Here is a 21,494-nt window from a genome sequence, read left to right as displayed (position 1 = left end):
AGATCGGGGGAAGGGGACAGGAGGAAGGAAGGGCGGGTGCCCGTGGAAGGTAGACAGTGATTAAGAGAGCCGCTTGCGGAGGAGGAAGATGTGGAAATAGTGTGGTGGGAGGAATACTGGGGGAGAGAGAGGGGGGGGGGAAGGGAGGGAGTCGGTAAGGGAGATAGAGAGAGTAGACGAGCAAAAAATATATAGGATGGGAAGAGAGCGGTATGGGGGTATTGGGAGGATGGGGCTGGGATGGCGGAACTTTTTGTACCTGTCCCCTCTATATCTGAGCCGCGGGTGTGCTGTGTGAGAGTGCTAGCGAACGTTGGGGAGGGGGACGGGAGGTAGGGGGGGTTTGGAGGAGGGGACCGAGATGGATGAAGCGTAGAATGGGGCGGGGTGGGTTGGTTGCTGGGATGGGTCGGCTTAGCCTCTTCCCCCTCTCTCTCCTCAGCCGTTCAGGCGACATTCCACTCAGCTCCCCTCCCTTTACCATGTCCTCCTCCCCTTATCTCACCCTACTCCTCCTCTCCAGGTACTCCTCACGCCCTCCACATCCAATTCCACCTTCCTCCCGACCCCACCCTGACGTCACCGCGGAAGGAGAGAGAGAGGAAGAAGACACGGGCGAGCTACATGAGGCACCTCTCGGCCGCCTCTCCCTTCGTCCTCCGTGGCCGCGGGACTCGGGTTCAACACTCTCCGCCGCTCATAGAGAGGGGGGGGGGGTGGACGTCTACCCCGTCTATTTTTCCTCTCGCTCGGCACAAAACGTGGAAAGTGGGGGGGGGGGGGTGAGAGAAGGACTCGCATGCACAAAAGCATCGGCTGCCGTGTGTGTGCACGGAGGCGCTGCTTCGCGCCCGCACCGAGATGAAAATTCGCGAGCTCGCCGGCTGTTTCAGAAATGGCAAGATTAGAAAGAAGGGAGGGGAAATGAGGGTTGGGGAATCATTACGTGGCTCTGGGAAAATTACCGAGTAGGGAGATGGTTTAAAAATTATTTCGAGTCACTATGGCAGCGAGATGGTACTTCCAAATGGCGTTCTGCACGTCCCTCCCTCATAAATTTTTAATTTTTTCGTCTTCTACAAAACAAACGACAGAAAAGGTTGAAGGGCCACGGTAGATCACTAAGAAAATTGTTATAACATCGATAAACTATGGTATCCCTGACAATTTTCGCAAAGAATCGGTTTATTTCAGTTCATAAGACTTCCATACAATTTTATCAGGCTAGAAGACGGATGGTACCGACTTTAAAGCAATCACATAATAAATTATTACGTTTTCTTCAGTAATACGCATTTCTTTAAACTTTGGAGTAAAAACACTAAATCCATGCGTTCCAAAAAAGCAAAAAGGCAGTCCATGAGTCAAGTAAAAAGAAGGCCAAGCTAAAATGCATTTTCGGGAGAAGCAAGCACAGCTAAAATTGATTCACAGAATTTTTGCGAATTCTCGAGAGAGAGAGAATTTCACGAAATCCACGTAGAGGGAATATATTCATAAGGCAGGAAGAGAGCGATAATTATTTCGCGCCCACTGACCTAGGCGCAAACCAACAGCGGAGAGGGGCGGGATCCGCATACGTGCTCAGTCGAAAAAGTCGATCTCCCCGCCACCAACGGGGGATGGAAAAAAAGGATCGCAGTGAAAGAGCGAACGAACGAACGAAAGGTAAAGGAGACGGTTGAAGACCACGGCGACGGAACTGTGCTTTCGCTCGAAATGTATGCATCCACATTATACCCATCAAACACGCACGCGTGGAGCTCTCGGATACGGCGGGAAAAAAGGAAAGAGAAAAAAGAATAATATTTCGCAAAGAGAGTGAGAGAGAGAGAGAAATCACAAACATTTTTGGTGAGAGAGCGACGGAGACGGGAGAGATCGGTGGCACGAGCGCACAAGCGAAGAATAAAGTCTGGGGGATCGGGAGTGGGGAAGCGAAAGGGGGATTTTTGAGGATGAGAGGGGGAATATTACGGAGGGAATAGTGGAAAAGAGCGGGCGAGGGAAGGCTCCCTGGGTGTATATTGGGGAACGAGGAAGGGTGGGGCGGTTCGTGCAGTCTCTACAAGGGGGATGGCGGGAAGCGGAGGCAAAAGACTCCCTTTCCACCCCCTCAACATCTCTCCCACTTCAAAATTCCGTTCCCGCTGTCAGATGAGACGCATCTACGGTGGAGGCGGAGAGTGTTGAGGGGGGAGTAAAGGGGGAGGTTTAGGATGTAGCAGCGTGGTAGTGGAGAGCGAGCACCGTCGTCGCTGTTGAGAGCAAACGAGATTTCTACAACCACCAACACCAACGTCTGCCACACACATCGCCGCCGCCTACAGTGCTGCTTCAAGAGGATAGGGGCGGGTATAGTGGAGGACCATGAGGAAGAGGATGGAGAGATAGGATGGAGGCGAAGGAAAAAATGACAGAGGATATGAGAAGGCGTAGGAGGGGAATAAAAATAGAAAGCGGATGGATAGGCGTAACAGTGGGAAGGGTGAATAATCGCATAAGATGAGAAAAACAAGAAAAGAAAGGGAAAGAGCAAGATAAATTGGCTGGCTATTTAAAGGAGAGAATGGAGTAGGAGTGTCGAAGTGGAAAAAAGTGCCAAATATCAGGAGAAATGAGTGGAAATACGGATGGATACAAGAATATCAAGGGATAAAGGGGGAAAAAATGGACGGATGAGACGAGGAAGGAGGAAGAAATCAATCAGGAAGCGGAAGATTATAGGAATAAGAAGGAGAGGATTAGAAAAAATATAAGAAATACTGAAGAGAAAAGAGTCAAGAGAAATGCGGAGATGACCAGACTGGGTGTCAGATAGACGACAATAAAAATAAAGAAAAGGAAAAAAATTAACATCTAACTGGGTGAGGGGTTGTTGGGAAACAAAGAAAATTTGTACAGAAATAGGAAATAAATAAAAAAGTAAAGAAATTGGAAGATAATATGATGAGGTGGAATTTAGATAAATACGCGTTTCGCAATTTTCAGATTATAAAGTAGGTGGAGAAAGATGAAGATTACATGGAACATCGTATAATCCTGGAAAATTGCAAGTATTTATTTCACTACGAAAAAATTCCACTCCATCACGATTGAATATTTGGACTTTTAAAGAAAGATGAGTTGAGTAAACTGTACGACAGGATTGAAATGGAAAGAGAGAAGGAAATGATAGGAAGAGGAAAGTTTTCTTAGATATTACACTGTTATTAATACCACATTTTTAAATTGCGACCCTGGTCTCGATGAATTATCATCATCTTCAGGCGCAAATTATCTTCTATTTATCTTATTATTGTTACCTAGTTACCTGTTAAATTTTAAAACGGGCGCCAGAATAGGGGAAAAGGATGGGTAAAGATATTCATTTATCAGATTACTGTCCTGACTTTCATTAATTTTTAAAATTTCTAACTGCTCTCTAGAGTCCAATTCACGGCGTTCAAGGCATAATTTTAATTTTAGTGAATTTAGTAAGAAGAGGGAAACTGGATGAGTAAATACGAGAGGGAAAGAAAGATGAGGAATTGGTTCGAGAGAAGGAGACGAGGCGAGGAGGAGTACCAGAAGGAAAAAAATGAGCAGAAGGAAAAGGTGAATGAGCGGAGGAGTGAGAGGGTGAAGATAAGGGAGCAGGAGACGAGAGGAAGGCGGAGGCGGACGAGTCGTAGAGGAGGCGGCACACGAGCTAGATATAGAGAGAGAGAGAGAGAGGGGGAGTGAAAGAGAGGCTTCAGAACAGCTACGAGGGCGGGTGCTCTCGTGGAGATGGGGATGGGAAAGGTGCGGGCGTAGGCAAAGGCAGATTGATTCTACTCCTCCCCGGCCTTTGGATGGAAGGGATGGGAAGGGCTGGATTGGGTGTGTGGGAGTTCCTGCCTGGCCTGGGGGAGGGTTTGGCGAAGGCTCGTGTTGAGTTGGGAACGCGGGTGAAGGGGACGGGAAAGTGTGTGTACAGTTGGGTCGTGGGGGGGAGGGAGGGAACACCGTTGCCCTCGTTCCAAAAGCGGCAGCTGAAGGTAGAGAGAGAAGTGGCCCTCAAAACAGTTCACGCACATCCCCCCCCCCGCTCCGAATACACCTTTCCCATTCCCCTCCGCAGACAGCGACGCACCGACAAAATCCTCAAACTTACTCCCCGGTCTCTCTCTCTCTCTCCGCTACCAAACATCCTCGTCCTCACGCATTCGATTCATCTGCAGGCGGACGGGGCCTCGCCCCTTCCTCTCCCGGTCCCTCAATATACCCACTCCTCACAGTCCCTCTAACCCAGCCAGAAAGGCCCCTAAAAACCCTCCCTCCTCAGATATTGGTCCGGAGGAGTGAGCCGAATGTACTATAGTGTAAATGTACTAATACCCAGATGATATTCCAGCACCAAGGCTGAGTTCTCAATTCATCAGGAGGAGACCGGTTTCTCGATATACTCAATCCTCACAGTCCCTCTAACTCAGCCAGAAAGGCCCTTAAATAACCTCCCACCGCAGATATTGTCCCAGGGAGTGTGTCAAATGTACTGGAGTATAAATGTACGAATAGGACTGCTTTCATTTAGGGGTGGACGGTTCCTCAGTATATCCACTCCCCACAGAGCCGGTAAATTGCGAAATGCTAAAATTATTTCAACATCTCACTTTCAAATAAAATTTCTCTAATCAGCAAAACACTAAAGAAATAATTTAGCGTTAATCTGTACTATATACATAAAGGTCACTGAAAACTCAAGATACATTTATGAAAATAAAATAATAATTGTTAACGATAATACTAATAGATAATGTGATGATTGTTGCAATCATTCTCAGCCCCGATGATGATGAGAGAGTCATTCGCCGAAATTTCGCCCTTAAACAGCCTTATCCGGAGCCCAACCCGAGAACATTTTACAAGTATCAATCGCCACGAAAAACTACGACTTTTAATAGATGCGTCAAAATTGTAGGAACTCGAGTGATCGAATGGAATAGTACTAGAGTACTACAGCTACTCCTACCCTCCCACCACCTATCCACCCTCGCTCCGAGAACACCGAAATCCACCCCCTCCCCCTCTCCTCCCGCAACGCTCGCAGTCGTACATGCACGGCTCTTCATCCCTCTCTTTTAATCCTCCCTCCCAATGACCGAAAAAAACCCACCCCACCCTCTTGCGCAGCTTGTACGTCCACCCCACACCACCGCACCTCCCACTCCATATTCCCTCTCTCTCTCTCATCCAGCCGGCGACATCAATTATTCATGGGGGCGGGGAGGGAGTGGAGGGCAGACGGGGGAGTGGGATGGGGGGAGAGAGGGAAAGAAGGGAGTGGGAGAATGAGTAAGAGCGGGGCGGGAGGGGGGGGGGCAGAAATGGAAGGAACGGAGGACGAAGAGGAGTTGTGGAGGAAAGGAAGGAGGAGAGCATGGAGATAGTTATACGGGGAAGGAGATGGAAGAGAGTGAGAGAGAGAAAGCTACGGACAGGAGGAGATTTTGCAGCAATAGTGAAATCGTTCTAGGAGAACACCTCAACTACAATATGAAAACTAGAGTACGAGAGAAGAAAAAAACTGAGAAAAGAGGCACTCCAAATAGTTGTGGTCTTTTTATCGCTTAAACACTTGAGATAGTGAAATTGTACTAAGAGAACTCCTCTGCTACAATACGCAAAGTCGAAGTATGAAAAAAAACTAAGTAAAGAGGGAGTTGCCACTATTTTCCGCACCAAAATGATGCAATATTTTCACAGTTTAGACACTATTTATTTGGTATAGGACAAAAAATAAAATAACACAAACATGTGTGCGAGGATAAAAGTTAGGAAGTGGCTAAGTACAGGAAGTGGACTGTAGGGTTGAGATAATGAGAACACACGACAGAGAGAAGGCAAAAGGTGAGGGAGAGATGAAGGAAGACGCAGGAACACACGGCGCAGAACGCATGAAAGATAGCAGAGAAAGGGTTGTTAGAAGAATGGAGGAGCGAAGGTGGAAAATGAAAGGGAAGGGAAAGATGAAAAGGAGATAGGCGGAGAGGAGGAGGAGGTAGTAATGGAGGTGGAAAGGGGTGGGGGGAGGCGTGGATGATGGATGAGTCCGGAGTATGGGGGGCTTGTTGGGAGAGAGAGAGAGGTCAATGGGAGGGATGGAGGCTATGCAGGCAGAGGCGGGCAATGGATGCGAGAGCGTGTGTTCTTGTATATATGCGAGAGGAGAGTGCATGGAAAGAGGGGGGGGGTAGGAGCGGCGAAAAAGGCGGAAGAGTGGGCGAAATGAGAAAAGGCACGGGGGATGGAGGGGAGGGGGAAAGATATAGTGTTAGGGGAGGGGGGAGAGAGGGGAAGTTGATGGCAAGGGGGGCGGGGGTGAAAGTACGAAGAGATGGAGGAGGGGAGGGAGGCGAAGGGAAAGGTTATAGCGGTGGGAGGCGAAGAGAGAGAGAGGGGGGAGGGGAAAGCGTTGGGGAGATATGGGGGAGTGGGATGAGAGAAGGGTGCGGAATCGACGCGACCGCGATGGTACTTTGTTCGCGGCGACGAAAAAAAAAGAGGGCGGTGGTGCAAAAAGACTTTTCGCTATGATGAGAAAACTGTTTGTGCGGTAAAAAAGGGGGGGAGAGGTAGGATGATGGGTGGGGTGGTAGGGTGGGGTGGTAGGATGGGAAGGAGAGCGAACTAGACACAACTTTTCGCGCGGAGGCGAGCGGCGGAGGGAGGGGAAGGGGGCTTAGGAGAATACACACGTGCGCGGCTGGCGAAAAAGTAGTATGGAACTGAAAGGGGTCCGGACGTCAGAAAAAAAAAAGAATGGTTCAATAGAAACGGCAAACGCGAATTTGGCCATCGCTCGGCAAATCGCAACCTCCATCAGTATAATCATCAGCGCATTTGTCGAAGAACGAGAGGAAGGAGATGAAAACGAAAACAATATGAGAATAATGTCCAATTAATTCATTGAATAAGATTTCTTGAAGGAATGAGGTGAATGCAAGAAATAAGAAATAAAAACAAAAGATTCATACGGTGATGGAGTGGAAAATTCCATGCTGAAATAAATATTTGCAATAATACTAGCAATTTTCCACGATATTAAAATTTATTAAAAGCTAGGTTTCAATGCCACTTCATCTAATTTACTTTATTGAAGATGATATAGCAACTCTGAAACCTAGGTCGCATTAATTTTATAATCGAGGAAAATTGCAATTATTTATTTCAACAAGAAATAAGAACTCATCTAGGAGTAAGGTAAGCAAAGTTTTAGTAACAATAATGATGGCTATAGAGAAAGGAAGGTTCGGTCTCAGTATGGCGGGATCATAATATGAATATCATACTTTTACAGTTTAAGATACCAATTACATGAAGATTTCTTTTCTTTGGCCAGATTTTTACAAACAGATAGTACCACTGATCAGCGAAGGCTACTACAGAGGGCAAGGGACACGTACAGGCTATAACCAACATTATTCGAAAAGAAGTCCGAAATTACGAAAAATAACCATCGACAATAAATTATTTAAAGGATGTTTCTATAAGAAGTATACCATGAAATAGGCACTGCAACGCAGTCATACATGAGAGAGACAAAATAACTACTTACATAACTTTCCTTTGGCACTTCTTAAATAAACAAATGCCACAATACAGTACCAAATAAATTTAACACCCTAGGAGTGAATTACGGCGTTCATACAGCCGAAATTTTATTCGGAGAAACGACTCATTAGTAGAAATAATAAAACTTCTATTAATTATCTAATGCCATTATTAATATATGGTATATCAGCCAGCATAATGTCATTTGTAAGGGTAAAAACGAAAAACAATACGTAACCGAACGATGAGAAAAAGAAAGGAAAGGTAGCAACGTAACTTGGGATGAACAAGAGGCGAAGGATCAAAGCATTCTACTCTGCGAGGATACTGACGTAGACTCGGTAGCTGGGAACGGAGAAAAGAAATCGGAAAAGGAGAAGGGACGGATGCGAGTGGAAGGCGTATTGGGGTTCGGAGGAAGGCAGAGGGGAGAAAGGGAAGAAGGGTGGGTGGAGTGAGGCTCCAAGGAGAGCCCAACTGAAAACTCGATAGAGGCGGAGAGGGGAGGGCTGGAGTGAAAGGAGGTCGACCTGGAGGGGACTTCCAGTACGAACATCTCTAGAGAGGGGGGCGGGGAGGTGGCGGGGGACAACTTCGGGGGTGGGGGAGGGTCTGGAACGAGGTTTTCCAAAAGGGGCTCTTACGAGGGGTTGGTAGCGCTCGGGGTGGAGAATGGAAAGAGTAGGCGCTCTAGGACCTGGGGAAGGTTATGCCTAACCCACCCACATCTGCCCCATACACCCCCCCCCCCCCCGCCCTACCACTCGCAATGCCCTGCTGGTAACCTACGAGTCCCACCCACTAGGGAGACCCTCAACCACCCCAGTACTCCCACCCACACAAATACGCCGACACTATAAGGGTTTCAACCCCCTTTTTCGACCCTCCTCCTCACCAGTAGGGCCACGGACCCCACCCTACCTCACCCCGCAGGGGTTCCCATTGCCGCCCCCGCCATCAGTCATGCCCCCGGCTACGAGAGAACCCTGAGAGCGACCCCCCCCTCATACCACTCCAAAACTTCCTCCCCTACTCTGGTTCGTCCCACCTCTACCCTCTTCTCTTTTCCACGTAGGCCTCCCTCCCACTAATCCCCTCTCCGCTCCTCAGGTCTTTCCCTCCGTCTACAATAACAACCACCCTTCCGCAATCCTGTCCTTCAATCTCCTTCCCCGCACCCTTCGTTCACCTCCAACACCGTTCCTCTCCTCCTCCTCCCACCCTTCACGAGAGGAACTTCTCTAGACTGGGGTGTTGGCCAAGGGGGTGAGGAGGTCGCAACCCAACCCCCCAAACAAGGTCTAATAAAGCGCAAAATTGAACTAATTGAAAAATAAAAATGTTTTCCGTAGTTTTTAAAGTTTCCTACGGACGTCTCAACACACCTTACAACACACTGCAAATAAAGTACTGCTCTTTCTTCAAAATAAAACCATCGAAATGAATTAAGTTAGAAGTTATTCCGTCATAATCAAAGAAAATATTTAACAACCTCGATTGATTAACCTTTTATATTACAGATAGGTCAGTCAACTACAAAATGGTGGAATCAAATGATTTCTATTATTACCGCAGAATTTCAAATGTTGCGAACACCCTCCACCTCCATTTCAGGCTTCTTCTACACTCCAAGCCTTGCTTCTACCGCTCCCGTCTCCAGGTGTCTAGGACCCGCTGAAGGTATATAAAATGTGCTAAACAAGCCCCAAGTAGAGTGAGGTAACGAGAGGACAAGTGCACAAGTAACATTAGTGGGACATGTACCATCCATGTTTCTATCTCCAGCGGCAACCCCTGTCTCCAAAACAGACATCGCATATCCTAGAGGCGACGAGTGTGGAGATGTGGACGAACGCTCACATGTTGCTTTATATGTGGAACAAAATATTCAAGCAACATGATCGAATATACGGGTTGGACTACCTCGAAGGGTTCCGAGTGTACTTGATACGCATTGAAACGGAATATTTCAATTGGTTTCCAAGGATATGTAACGAAAAAATATCCATTAAGCTTGTGTTTGGTACCATTGCTCCGAAAACGTCACGAACCCTATCGAAATGCAAATGGAATTCGGGGTCGAGTTTTCCAGGAGGTGAGAAATTGCGGAGTATGATGATTGCGGAGTGAAATACCGCGATGAAACTGGCATCAAAGATAATATGCACAAATTCTTGAAACTAATATAATAAAAAAATTGGAAAAGTTATTTTTAAGCTTCTCATTGATTTCCTATCTTCACGACGATTCTATATAATTGGAGGAAGTAAATTCTAGTAAAGCGGGAGAGAATCGTCGAGAATTATATAAAAATATTATTAGTAATACCATCATTATTGAGGCAAGCAAGGAAGTTGTGATTGTATCAAGAGAATAATTATAAATGGAAGCAAACACCCTCAAATGAAGGTCGGGCTACAGTGGAAAGACTCACTACGCTCAAAAGGGTAAAAAATTAAGCAAGCTTATTAATCAAACCAAAGGAAAGGCAATTAATTAGGCTTCAGCGAAAGGAAGACAGCTCTCCAAGAATTTTTTTTAATGGAACGGGTGTTCAAAGAAAAATGTTAGTGATTTTTTTTAGTAGTTTAACGAATCGACTTAGCTGAGCCTACCTGTATGATAGTTCCACGCCAACAGCATCAGCTTCAGCTTGTCTGCGTCCTTACGAGAGCCTACAGGTAAAAAAAAGAAAAACAAAGGTGTAGAGAAATAGGGCAGGTATCGGACGTGATAAGGGGGAGGGGGAGCTTTGGGTACTTTAGCAAGAGGGGGGGGGGTAGCACAATACTAACAGGGGGGGGTGAGACGAGGGTTGGTTTTTGGGGGGTTTTCAGATTGCCGAACAAAGGGGAAAAAAAGCGGCGGCTTTAGCCTGGGATATTGCAAGGGGGGTGAGGGGTGGTTCGGGTCTTCATTCGAGGTCTCTTCATACATTAAGACGGGACTATAACATGGGGTGGAGAATACACGGATGGATGGGCGAGGTGTGGAGGGCTTATTATGAGGGTCGGACTAAGTATGGGCCAATAAGAGTACAGCGGAAAGGGATTATGAGAAATGGGAAGATGAGAAGGGGAGGACATGAGCGTTAAATAAAAATAAGATTATATATATCCTCACCGTATCAAGAATGATATCTCACTAACTCATTGCTTCAAGACGAAGGTTGATTCGAATAGGTGAGGGTAGAGCTCACCCTGCCGAGTGAATTTGACAGAATCGGGGATTGGGAGCCATTTTTCCTTTCGCGAAACCACATCGGATCATAAGAATGTTAATTCGGAGGGTCCGAAGGTTTCTCCCGGGAGTTTAACCCGAGACCCTTCGGCCAGCAGCCAAGTACTCTACCCACCAGGCTACATAGCTATCCAGCGAAATTAATACGGGAGGAACTAACGCATGTTGGGTTGTGGTTGAACGCGAGGGGCGGTTGGTAATTCAAGCCCAACTCATTCGCAATTGAACGCGTTCTGCAACAGCTTCCATTTAAGGTGACTGGGGTAATTTATGAACGCCCCTCAACGAGGAGACACCCTTATTGAGGCGTGAGATATGTACGGATGAACAGGAGTCGGTTGAACACTCTCATGGGGCTCTGATCGAAGCAAGGGTGAACAAGAAGAGACGCTCAAACTTGACGCAACTGAACAGTGCGACTGATTAAATGATGCCCATGAGACATAAATGAGGGAGCTTGGCCCATTGTTAGCACCGAGCAATGATATCCTTCAAAGCTTAAAAAAAATTAGCAGGAGAACCTCGAACGTGAAAAGGTCAGATACGGGAACGAATATCTTAATGGAGTTTCCAGTCAATAAATGCGGTTAAATACTTCATCAAAGGGGGAAAGGTTACATTTGTTGCGGCATATGATATTCATTTCTTAGAGATTAGGACATGTACTACTTTCGTACGATATTTTGTCGACAAAGATCGATCACAAAGAACCAGTTGTCATAAATATTTAAGCATTTGGCACATTAAAAATCGAATTTAATAGACATTTTAGAGTTTAGAATTTTAATGAAACGGGCCCAGGGAATCTTTGACTACACTTACCTGCGTAATGATCTTCGTCAATTGCATCCGGCTCAGGTGTTGACACGTTGTCCTGAAAGAAAGGAAATTTGATATTAATAATCGTACTTGGGTGGCTTAAGCAGTTTAAGATAAAATCAACTATGATTACACAGATGGAAGAATTTGCAAATAATTCAGTAAAGGCTATTTCTTTCCTTATCAAAAATGATTCAAATCAAAATTTAACCACCACATAAAACAAATTCTTCACTTTTTGTAGTTAAAAATTATCAATTGTTTTATAAAATCTCAGAATTTAAAACATTTTCAGGATTATTTTAAGAATAATTCCTTGTTGCAGTCATAATTGATAAATTATGAAGAATAGATTGCATTATTTCCTTAGTTTATAACAAACCGTATTCACCGCAAGACAATGCAAGAGCAACTCAACAAAATGCAACATTATTCTTCATCACTCCACAAGACGGGCAATCCCTCATCCTCAAGCACGAACTTCAACAAGACAATAAGCATGCGATAATAATGCAAGTATGTGACAATTTTTCACCAGAGACAAGTTAAAGGGAAAACTAATATTTTTTCCACGTAATTTACCACTTATATTCCCCAATACCACACATATTTCCCCAAACCCATGACCCTAATCCATTTACGTTCTACAGCCGAGGTAGCGTCGACATACCTCAAAATAGAATACTTCACCGACACATCACAAGCCATTTCTATGAATTTCGGCAACCATTGAATTCCCGTACATTCTTCCTGGCCCTCATTGATTGTCTTTCACGGGAGCACATAGGCGTAGCCATGGGGAAAAACATAGCTAGAGAAGAGAGCGTAGGGAGGACAGCTACAGAGCGAAAAGGAGAAACAAGAGGAGGGAGGGAGGGTAAGCCTAGAAAGCCTCATCTCCAGGGAGACAACGGGGTCTTGGAGATTCTACGAAAAAGGAAGAGGAAGAGGGATATAGATTCCGGAGGCTCTTTCAAGGGAAGGGGGCTTCCGGGGCACTGAAGAAGCGGATTCAGAAGGGATGAAATGCAGTGGGATGGGAGAGGCGAAAAAACAACAGTACGTATGCCCTTCACTAGCTAGCAAAGACGGCGTCAGAGAAGATGTCATGGAGAAATCATGATATGGTCAAACGTAAGTATTGCACACCGTCAAATCCAGCAAAAATAATAAAAAAACAGACCTCAATTGTAGCATTTCTATCTCAGGCAACCCATTTAGGGGAAAAATTGTTGGCTTCAAATTTCGCTCATTTATCGTATTTTTAAGAGTGAAAAGCCTTTTTATTGCAACTGTCGCAATTGTAACAAAAATATGTTAACTATAAAAAAATAAATTATTTCCTGGACTTTAGGCGCGGCTGTTCCAGCCAGATCAGAATCAATCAGAAAAACTGTACTTCATTAAACTTAGCCATCTGGTACAGTTAAAACTCCGCTAGCAGCCTGTGTACCTCATCATCGAGGCTGAGGAAAAGCATAGAGCTGCTTGGAAGAGAACCATCGCATGTTGTTGCATTCAGCGCACCGCGTGACCACTGTGAAGTGGGATTCGCGACGGGACGGACAATCGGAAAAGGTTGTCGCGTGGGTCGGCGGGTGGGGGCGAAGGACGAAGAGACGGGGAGGAGTGGACGATGTCGAGGGTCGAAGGGGAATACTGCGGATGTGGGGACGGACGGGGTGGGGACCGTTTGATTCCTCTGGGCGCCGTCAACCTCGACGTCGCCAGAGGACCCATCGCAGCGACACGAGAGTCGAGAGCCCTTCCGAGTTGGCAACGTTGTCACGCCACCGTGAACATTTCCATCCCTTCCTTCCACGGCGAACAACAACTAACTTCACACACCACTTGTCCTCCCTTCGCGAATGGGGAGAATCCCTACTCAGTTCCCACTCACTGGCTTACCTCGGGAGGTTTAGCTCCTCAGTGTTAAATAATAAGAAGATCAAGTAGGAACCGAAAGCTGAGCCCAACTTTGAAACCCCAACTCCGATTTTATAATGAGATATGGAAAAAGGTTATCAATCAAATTATTATTTAAATATTTAATTAAAATCCTTACACATCGACACTTGCGAGTATGAAATGAAATAGAAATGAATTTTTTAATGGAAATCGACAGTATGAAAACCAAAGCAATCGTCGCAAAAATGAAATTTCCCAAATTTCTCCACAAAATCACAAAAGTTAGTTTACACTAAATTTGTTTAACAATATTTGTTCAAAATAAATCTTTTTAGAGCACATTTAAATCAAGGGATAAGGGTACCTGTCGATTGTTGCGAACAAAATGCCATAAACGAGACGGTAAACTTCTCCAGACGTGGCGTAGAACAAAAGGTAGCGTCCTCTGTAGCGAAGCTTCCCTCTCGTCTTCTCCCTACCCACATCCTCCGTACGCAAACAAGAACAGCCAGGAGGACACACACACACACTGCCGCATCTCTTACCAAACCTCCACGCCCTTCGCCATCCAGTCCATTCCAATTATTCGACCGTCCCCACCCCCCTCCCCCTCACAACACGTAGACACCCCCTGCTCTACACCCCACTCGGTCTTGCTCGCAAGAAGAGATCCCAACACCACCGCCACCACCCGACCCTTCACCTATATAACACCCGCCCACCTCGGCTCTCTCCGCGGGCGCGCACACATTTCTCTTTCTCCCCCCGCACAAACACACGGTCGCCCAACATATTTAGCCCGCCTTTCGTAGCAAATTTCTCCCCTCCATACACCACCGAGGCCCTTGCCCGTTCTTCCCCGCCCCCAAATCCGCCGGATTGACCCATCGGACACTCTCCAACCGCCACCCTTTCCGCCACCACACGCACACTTCCAGAACCCCTCTTCCAGGAAATCCACCCATAGGGCCGCCACAACGCCCAATGCCGAAAGCTAAGCAGAAGGAAATCTCCCCTTTGCGTAAGTCCGCTATTCCGTCCGTATGTGAGCATGCTGTGCTACAGTATACATGGTGGGGACTTGCCAGACCTGCAGTATATACACACAAAAGCGGTCAAGGTGGCTGAACCAAATTATAAGGCCAACATTGGAACACCAAATCCAGAATTATTATGGAAAATGGCAACATTGACTAAACGGAATTTTATATATTATCAACATCCTGATACTTCTCCTCCCTGAGAATAAAATAAAACGTTAATTAATTATCCTATATAAGTAAATATCACAAACAAACTCTAAAGCCGTAGAGAGCCAATGTTACCCATAATATGCATAACGAAATCTATTTCTTGCTTCGTTTGATGCCCAGGAGCCGAAAATCTCTCTTGCTTATGTGAAGGGTGGTGACAATTGCTCACAGGAAAATGTTAACATTTTCGAAATGTACTGATATCTTCTACGAAATACGAGGATAACGAACCGGGGATCTTAGGCCCTTATTCATATGTTTTAATTATCCATTTTCACACCACATTACGACGAATACATAACTAGGAGAGTGGAAGACGGCAAAGGGATGGAAAGAATATAAGCTATCCTCTATGAAACCTAGCCGCAGAGAAAGTTGAGAGTCGAGAAATGAATAGCGAACTAGAGGCTGGGAGTTCGCATCACGTCTGGATGCTAGCAGTCGGCTTGAACAGGTAGTGTGGGAAGTCCGTTTGGGAGATTTTTAGGACACGTAGCATAGAGAGAATCTCCCTCGCTTAGCATCGCGCTTGGCGGCCTTAATGTTACCCACCTCCCCCCTAACCCCCTCGTCCCAATGCCCACCAACACCACCACCACCCGGGCAATATCCACGCCCACACCCCTCCCAGAGCTACGGCCATCCATTCTCTTTCTCTCCTTCGCATCTCTCCCCAACCCCTCCCTCCCATTTCCCAGGCGAGGCCGACGCTTTGGCAACGGGAGAGAGGCTTTGCCCAACAGCGTAATGGAGGGGGGAGAGAGAGAGGGGGAACTGTGAGGGGTATCTTCCATTGTTCCTCTTATCACCCCCCACCCTGCGACTCAACTACCATCCAACATCCTCTCCTCCTACTTAGTCCGCACTCCCCCATCTCCCAAACGACATTCTTCCCCAACGCTCTCCCTCCATCACTGCTAACTCTGCCCCCACCTACCACTCTTCCGCCTCCTCTCTCTCTGCCCCCAGAGAATGGCCTCTACTTCCCCCCTTCCCCCTCTCCGCCTCGTGCCCACCCACCGGAAGGGAAGGCGGAGGATCAACGTTTCGCCCCGGAGAAAAAAAGTCTTTTAGCCACACACTCGCCCACACTATCCCTCCAGCCTCTCCCTCAATAGATAGTCCTCCTCATCCATTTCCCCATCACCTTCCCCCTCTCTCACTATCGCATCCCTTCTGTCCTCTTGCTGCGTCCTACTCTCCTCGATGTCCTCTCCTTCAGTCACTAGAGAAACCTTCCTTTTCCATTTTATCTCTCCGCTCAGTAGTTTTTTTTTCATTTGCGCACATTTCGAGGACGCTGTTGCCAGAAACTGGCGCCAATTGGTGATTGAGGTGGATACTTAATATTATTTTTAATATATAACATAATAATACTTTTTTCAACCCCCTTGGATTGTTTCCGATCGTAGGGAACTTGGAACGTTAAAGTGAGAGAAGAGGAGACAAATTAAGGGATAATAAAGGTCAATTAGGGCAGACAATAGTGGGTTTTGTATCAGAACATTGATACCTCTCACAAGAAGACGCAAGTTTCGACACCTATTCGGAATGCCGTAATTAATAAATGGTAATAAATGCTAAGGGTTACTGATGGATGGTAAAGAGGCCAAATTTAAACGAGGAACAGGAATGAAAGTTATTTCACAAATAAATGGACGTAAAAATGTAAATTAAATGGACGACGTAACGCACGAAGCCAAAAGCATACACGTGTTCGTTCTTCACCTCTCATCTTCTTCGCCACTGCTACCAACCACCGACGATTATATTCCGGGAAAGTATTTTGCTCTAACATTTAATAAAAGTCGATATTCGATTATGTGGAATTCACATGGCGAAAATCAGCGGGTTTGTCAGCCCATGAATCTCATCCTCTAACGAAGCTCAAGACCATTTCTTTCCCTTTGATGAATTTTCCGAGCTTGAGAATTTTAAGGCGAGATGCCACTTAGCGCAAGTACCTTCTCAGGGAATGAGTGAAGGCGGGTTGAGCGAGGCATGAGAATCGAAGACGAATGGTGAGGGGAGTGGACGATGAGAAAGAAATCCGAGGAGGCCTTTCAATTAGTGCCGCTGCACCGCACCACCCCTTCTCGCCAAACCTCCAGACTCACTCCCCCGCTCGCTCACAGCCTAAAAATTAAAATAAAAAAAAACACAAAAGCCATTACCCACCATCGCCCTCGTTCTCTGCAGAAGGAGCACACGCTGAAAAGCAACGCCACGTGGCTCATTCTCCACACTGCTTCACCCACTTCTAAAAAATTCTACTCCAAATCTGTGCTCCTGTTTTAATGTACCTATACTTAATATCTCTCGAGGATAGTACTAAACCAGAGAAAAAAATAACAGTGACATAAAAAACCTTCCGTTTTGTAACCACCATTACTTCAAATGTTTTAATGCCAAAGGATCTATGATTTAAATTCTAATAAGGAGCAAAGAAAATATTTTTGCACAAAACCTTGTTACATATGCTGGCATACAACGCGGTATATACATTTACCCTGCTGTTTAATTTAATTTTACACAGACGTTCGAGAAGTTAACATGCTTTGTTGTATTCAAACTAAATTTTACAATTTAGATATCCAGATATTTAGATAATATGGGGATATATTTGAGACAGATATGTAATAAAACAGAAATGGACACAGAACTAACTAATCTGCCACTAACTCCAATACGCACCTGTCATTTACTGTTGATACTTAAAAGTTTTTTATGTGCCATTACGCCACTAGTAGAAGGGAACATATCTTGGGAAATGGAGAGAGAAAAGACTAAAGAGATAGAGGAGTTAACGCACGTACGTAAGAGGAAGCAACAGGAAACGATGCCATCTTGCGATCGTGGGGTGAGGGGGAAGCGCAGATCTGCACTGCCCACGAGTCGCCCCGAGGGCGGCCAATTCTTTCCAGCGGCCGGGCACGCCGGACCGCGGAGAGGGAGAGGCGATTGGGCTTAAATGGAGCGTGCAAGTTTCACGTACCGCCGAATCCGGGTGATGGGAAGAGGAGGAGAGGATATGGGAAGGAGGGCGAGGGGCAGGTGGGCCACGATTAATTCGACGCGTTGAGAAATCTTTCCATCGGGCGAAGCGGCCGCCGCACGGCGCGCCGTCACGTCCACTTGCGGGCCCATCCTCGTACGCAACGCGCAGCGGCCCCCGCCCTCATTATCCCCTCCGCTGTGACGGCAATCCCACACACGGTCGGACAGTCCTGTCGGTCGCCGCGCCGACTGGATTCGACCTCCTACTCCTCTTACGTCCCCCGCCTCGCGGAGTATGACGTCACCGTTTGTCGGACGGGGAGGAATGAGGGGTGTGCCGATAGTAATCACTCACTGAGACTCCCGTACCGGATTGATTTACTGGAATACTGAAATGAATACTCAAATGGCTACTTAGAAACGCAAATGATTACTTGCACGGGTACTCAAACAGCCATTGCCAATACTGATCACTCATTGAGACTCCAGTACCGGATTGATCACTGGAAAACTGAAATGAATACTCTAATTATTACTTAGATACGCAAAATGGTTACTTGGACGGGTACTCGAATACTAGATGGCCTCAAAGATAATTGAATACTCAAATAATTGCTTATGCATTCAAATGAACGGCAAACCCAATGAATAACTGGTTCGTAAAATTATTACCCGAGAGCTCGCATGAGGATGATAAGCCGAAGATTGACTCCACAACCCCTAGGAAATACTTTGAGGATTCTGAAATATTAATTCGCATTATGGTGTACTAATTAGATTAGAATGTAGAATGAGTAAATGAATTGTGTATAAATTGAGAATAGCTGCAGTCACAAGAAGAAAAAGACTTTATCTTTACAAAGGTCGTTGAAAAGTTTAATCTTTGCTCAAGCATGTGTGATTTAACGCTTTCCCAGCGAACGGAATAAATAAAACTTTTCTCGGGTTCCCGTGCGGGTTGGGAAAAGAAAGAAAGGCGCTCTTAGATTTTCTTAACCGCCTGGAAACCCGAGAAAAGTTTATTAATTTCAACTCGATTAACTTTAACTAGCCCCAATCACTCTTGGCACACCCATACCGAGACGCATGGAAAGGGTTAGAGGGATGGATTTGAGAGGAGGAAAGGGAGAGGACAGGGAGAAAAAGGGTGATGGGAAAAGGTGAGGACATACACTGTGGGAATGATAAAGGAAGGAAGGACGTCTCTATCCGCCTCTCCCCCTCCCATGTCTGAATCACGGTTTCCTGAGCCCAGAGCACATGGCGAGCAAACACAGACCTCGCTCCGTATACTGGGCGAAAAGCCGACTGAACGTTTTTCCCCGGCTCCCCAGAGCGGATTAATTTTCACCGAAGCGTACAATTAGCGCACTTCAGGAAACTATGAACCAGTATAATCGCATTCATCTGCGCGAATATCCACTCGGCAGGAGAGACAGGGAGGGAGAAAAAGCTGATGACGGGATTCGCTCGACCAGGGGCACAAAGTCGGGAAAACATCGAGAGAAAGAGGGTAGGATTTGAAGAGTGGCGAGATGCCTTTCTTTATGCAACCTTCGGAGGGATTTTGCAACCAGAAAATCAACAATCTCGAAGAATTGGGACCATTAAGAATATGGATGTTAAAATATAGGTAGGTGGAGAGAGTTAGTTTTTAATATAGAAAAAATGCTTAAGTCAAATTAAAGTCTTACACAAATTTCAACGGTGAATTATATGTTGTTGAAAAGTGAGTACGTCCGGACTCTTTGAGTGCCTCCCCTTATGCCCTGGCCATGAATGAACCATAAGCCTTTCCTTGGCACATTAACGTGACTACATTGATCTCATTGCTATAATTATTCCACGATGAATCGTAACTCATGGAATATGTGCCGATATGGTAAAACTATTTTATCATCTACTAGTGAACGGGACACATTTTTCTGTTTTTTTTTTAATTATTCTATGATTAGACTTACTTTTTACAACAAAATTAAACATACATTAAAAATATCCCCTCTTTACATCAGTAGAATTATTATGAATTATTGAATCCTAAAAAGTCAGGCTTTTCTAATACGCCCATAGTTGCTAGTGCGCGAGTTTTCTTGATGAAAAAAAAATCTCAATAAATAGTTCATCCGAACTATGAACTGCGTATGAATGACGAAATATGGTTCTCCATGTAGCCATAAAAATATCTCTAACCATCACGTTTCCCTCAAAAGGGTACGAATTTCAGTTCGGGGTGCGTAAGATTTTCGCTCGAACGACTACACAACGCCAAAGGTAAGCGGGGATGGGAAACCACCGCAAGAGGGATACGTGAGAGATTCTCCTCGCGGGCAATGCAAACGACGCATTAAAACCATTAGCATAAGACGCCTGGCGCGCACCCCGCGAGTTAACACAATTCTAAAATGCTCGCGTCGCACAGCGAGAGCGCGGCTCCGGATATCTTTAAATATATAAGGAAAACACGGCGATAACCTGACTGCGCCGGAGGCAAGCAGACGCACGGTTGGGGAAGAACTCTGCTGCCGTAAAGAGCGGACGGAGAAGAATTGAGAACGGGTGGAGGATATGCATGCGTGAGAGAGAGAGAGAGGAGGTTGGTCCAACACTCGGGCAACTGTTAACCCTTGTTCCACAGCTGCACACGATAGGTATTTCTCTTGGGAGGAATCCCAGGGAATGCATCCCTGCCAACTCCAAGTGATCTCTTATAACACCGATCCTACACCCAAGGGGACCAAAACCATTATAACCCCTCCTTCCCTAGCAATCAACGCCTTCCCAACATGCCTCATACCCTACGCCAAATGATTCTTTCGAGGGTCACTAATTCGTCGAATTTTCAATGGCCGAAAATTATGCAAAACTTTCGACCTTGATAATTATACATTAAAAAAATGAAAAGCGGGAGCAAAAATATTTGAAAATCAAAACTAATAGAAAATATAAACCGATGATATTCGAATTAGGATGGCATTTAATTTAGGATCGACAATCTACGTCGGTTTTAGGCGTAAAATATATTGCATTGATGTGGATAGCGAAGGACCAACGACTGTCATAAACTACATTGGTATTTTTTATTGTCCATAAACCAATCACTGAAAATATAAGATCATCAATAGATACCGAATATCAATGTTAATCCATGAGAGTTCAAAATGAGGACGGCATCAGTTGTAAGAATTCCAATATTCTATGACTTAAAAACCATCAATGAAAATTTCGTTATATCTAACAATGTCTTTCATCACCCCATTCGCTGAGGAGTGTGCTCTGAAAACGCCTCACGAATCTTCAATGCCCCACACACATCCTTCCCTTCTCCCTTTCCTCCCTTCCAATTCGTCCTCCCCAACATTATGTCCCACCCTCCTTACGCCCTCGACACCGCGGGGGCAACATACCTCCAGGCCCAATTACGACCCCTCCCCCCGAGCACACAGACATCAGCGTGGGAAGGGGCGCGGAGGGAGCAGATTTTGACGGCTTAAAACTCGTGGCGGGCGAGGGCGGAGGAGAAGGCGGTAGGCGAGGTGGAAAAGCAAAGCAGATGGGATGGAGGGACGCCTGGATAATGATTGCAGTAGCGTGGGTGACTTGCATCGGGAGCGAGGCGGCAGCACCGAAGACGTTCATTGGAAGAAAACTCACGCGTCTGCACACGAACAAGGTACAAAATCCCACAAAGAGTCCACGTTC

At 45.9% G+C, this 21,494-nt stretch overlaps 1 protein-coding gene across 4 annotated transcripts in view; it reads right to left on the bottom strand.

The window, feature by feature from the left end:
- LOC124156108 (nucleolar protein 4) overlaps positions 1–21,494 on the bottom strand; it is a 911,182-nt gene that overhangs the window by 46,916 nt on the left and 842,772 nt on the right. For all 4 annotated transcript variants that reach the window (XM_046530436.1, XM_046530437.1, XM_046530439.1 and 1 more), the window contains 2 exons: positions 11,641–11,692; positions 10,194–10,253 (listed from right to left, as the gene is read on the bottom strand). In XM_046530436.1, the coding sequence (XP_046386392.1) occupies positions 10,194–10,253; positions 11,641–11,692 (112 nt within the window). The remainder of the gene's footprint in view (positions 1–10,193; positions 10,254–11,640; positions 11,693–21,494) is intronic.

This window comes from Ischnura elegans, chromosome 3 (assembly GCF_921293095.1).
Source record: "Ischnura elegans chromosome 3, ioIscEleg1.1, whole genome shotgun sequence".
NCBI classification, from domain to species: domain Eukaryota; kingdom Metazoa; phylum Arthropoda; class Insecta; order Odonata; family Coenagrionidae; genus Ischnura; species Ischnura elegans.
This window is presented reverse-complemented; position numbering and strand designations above follow the sequence as displayed.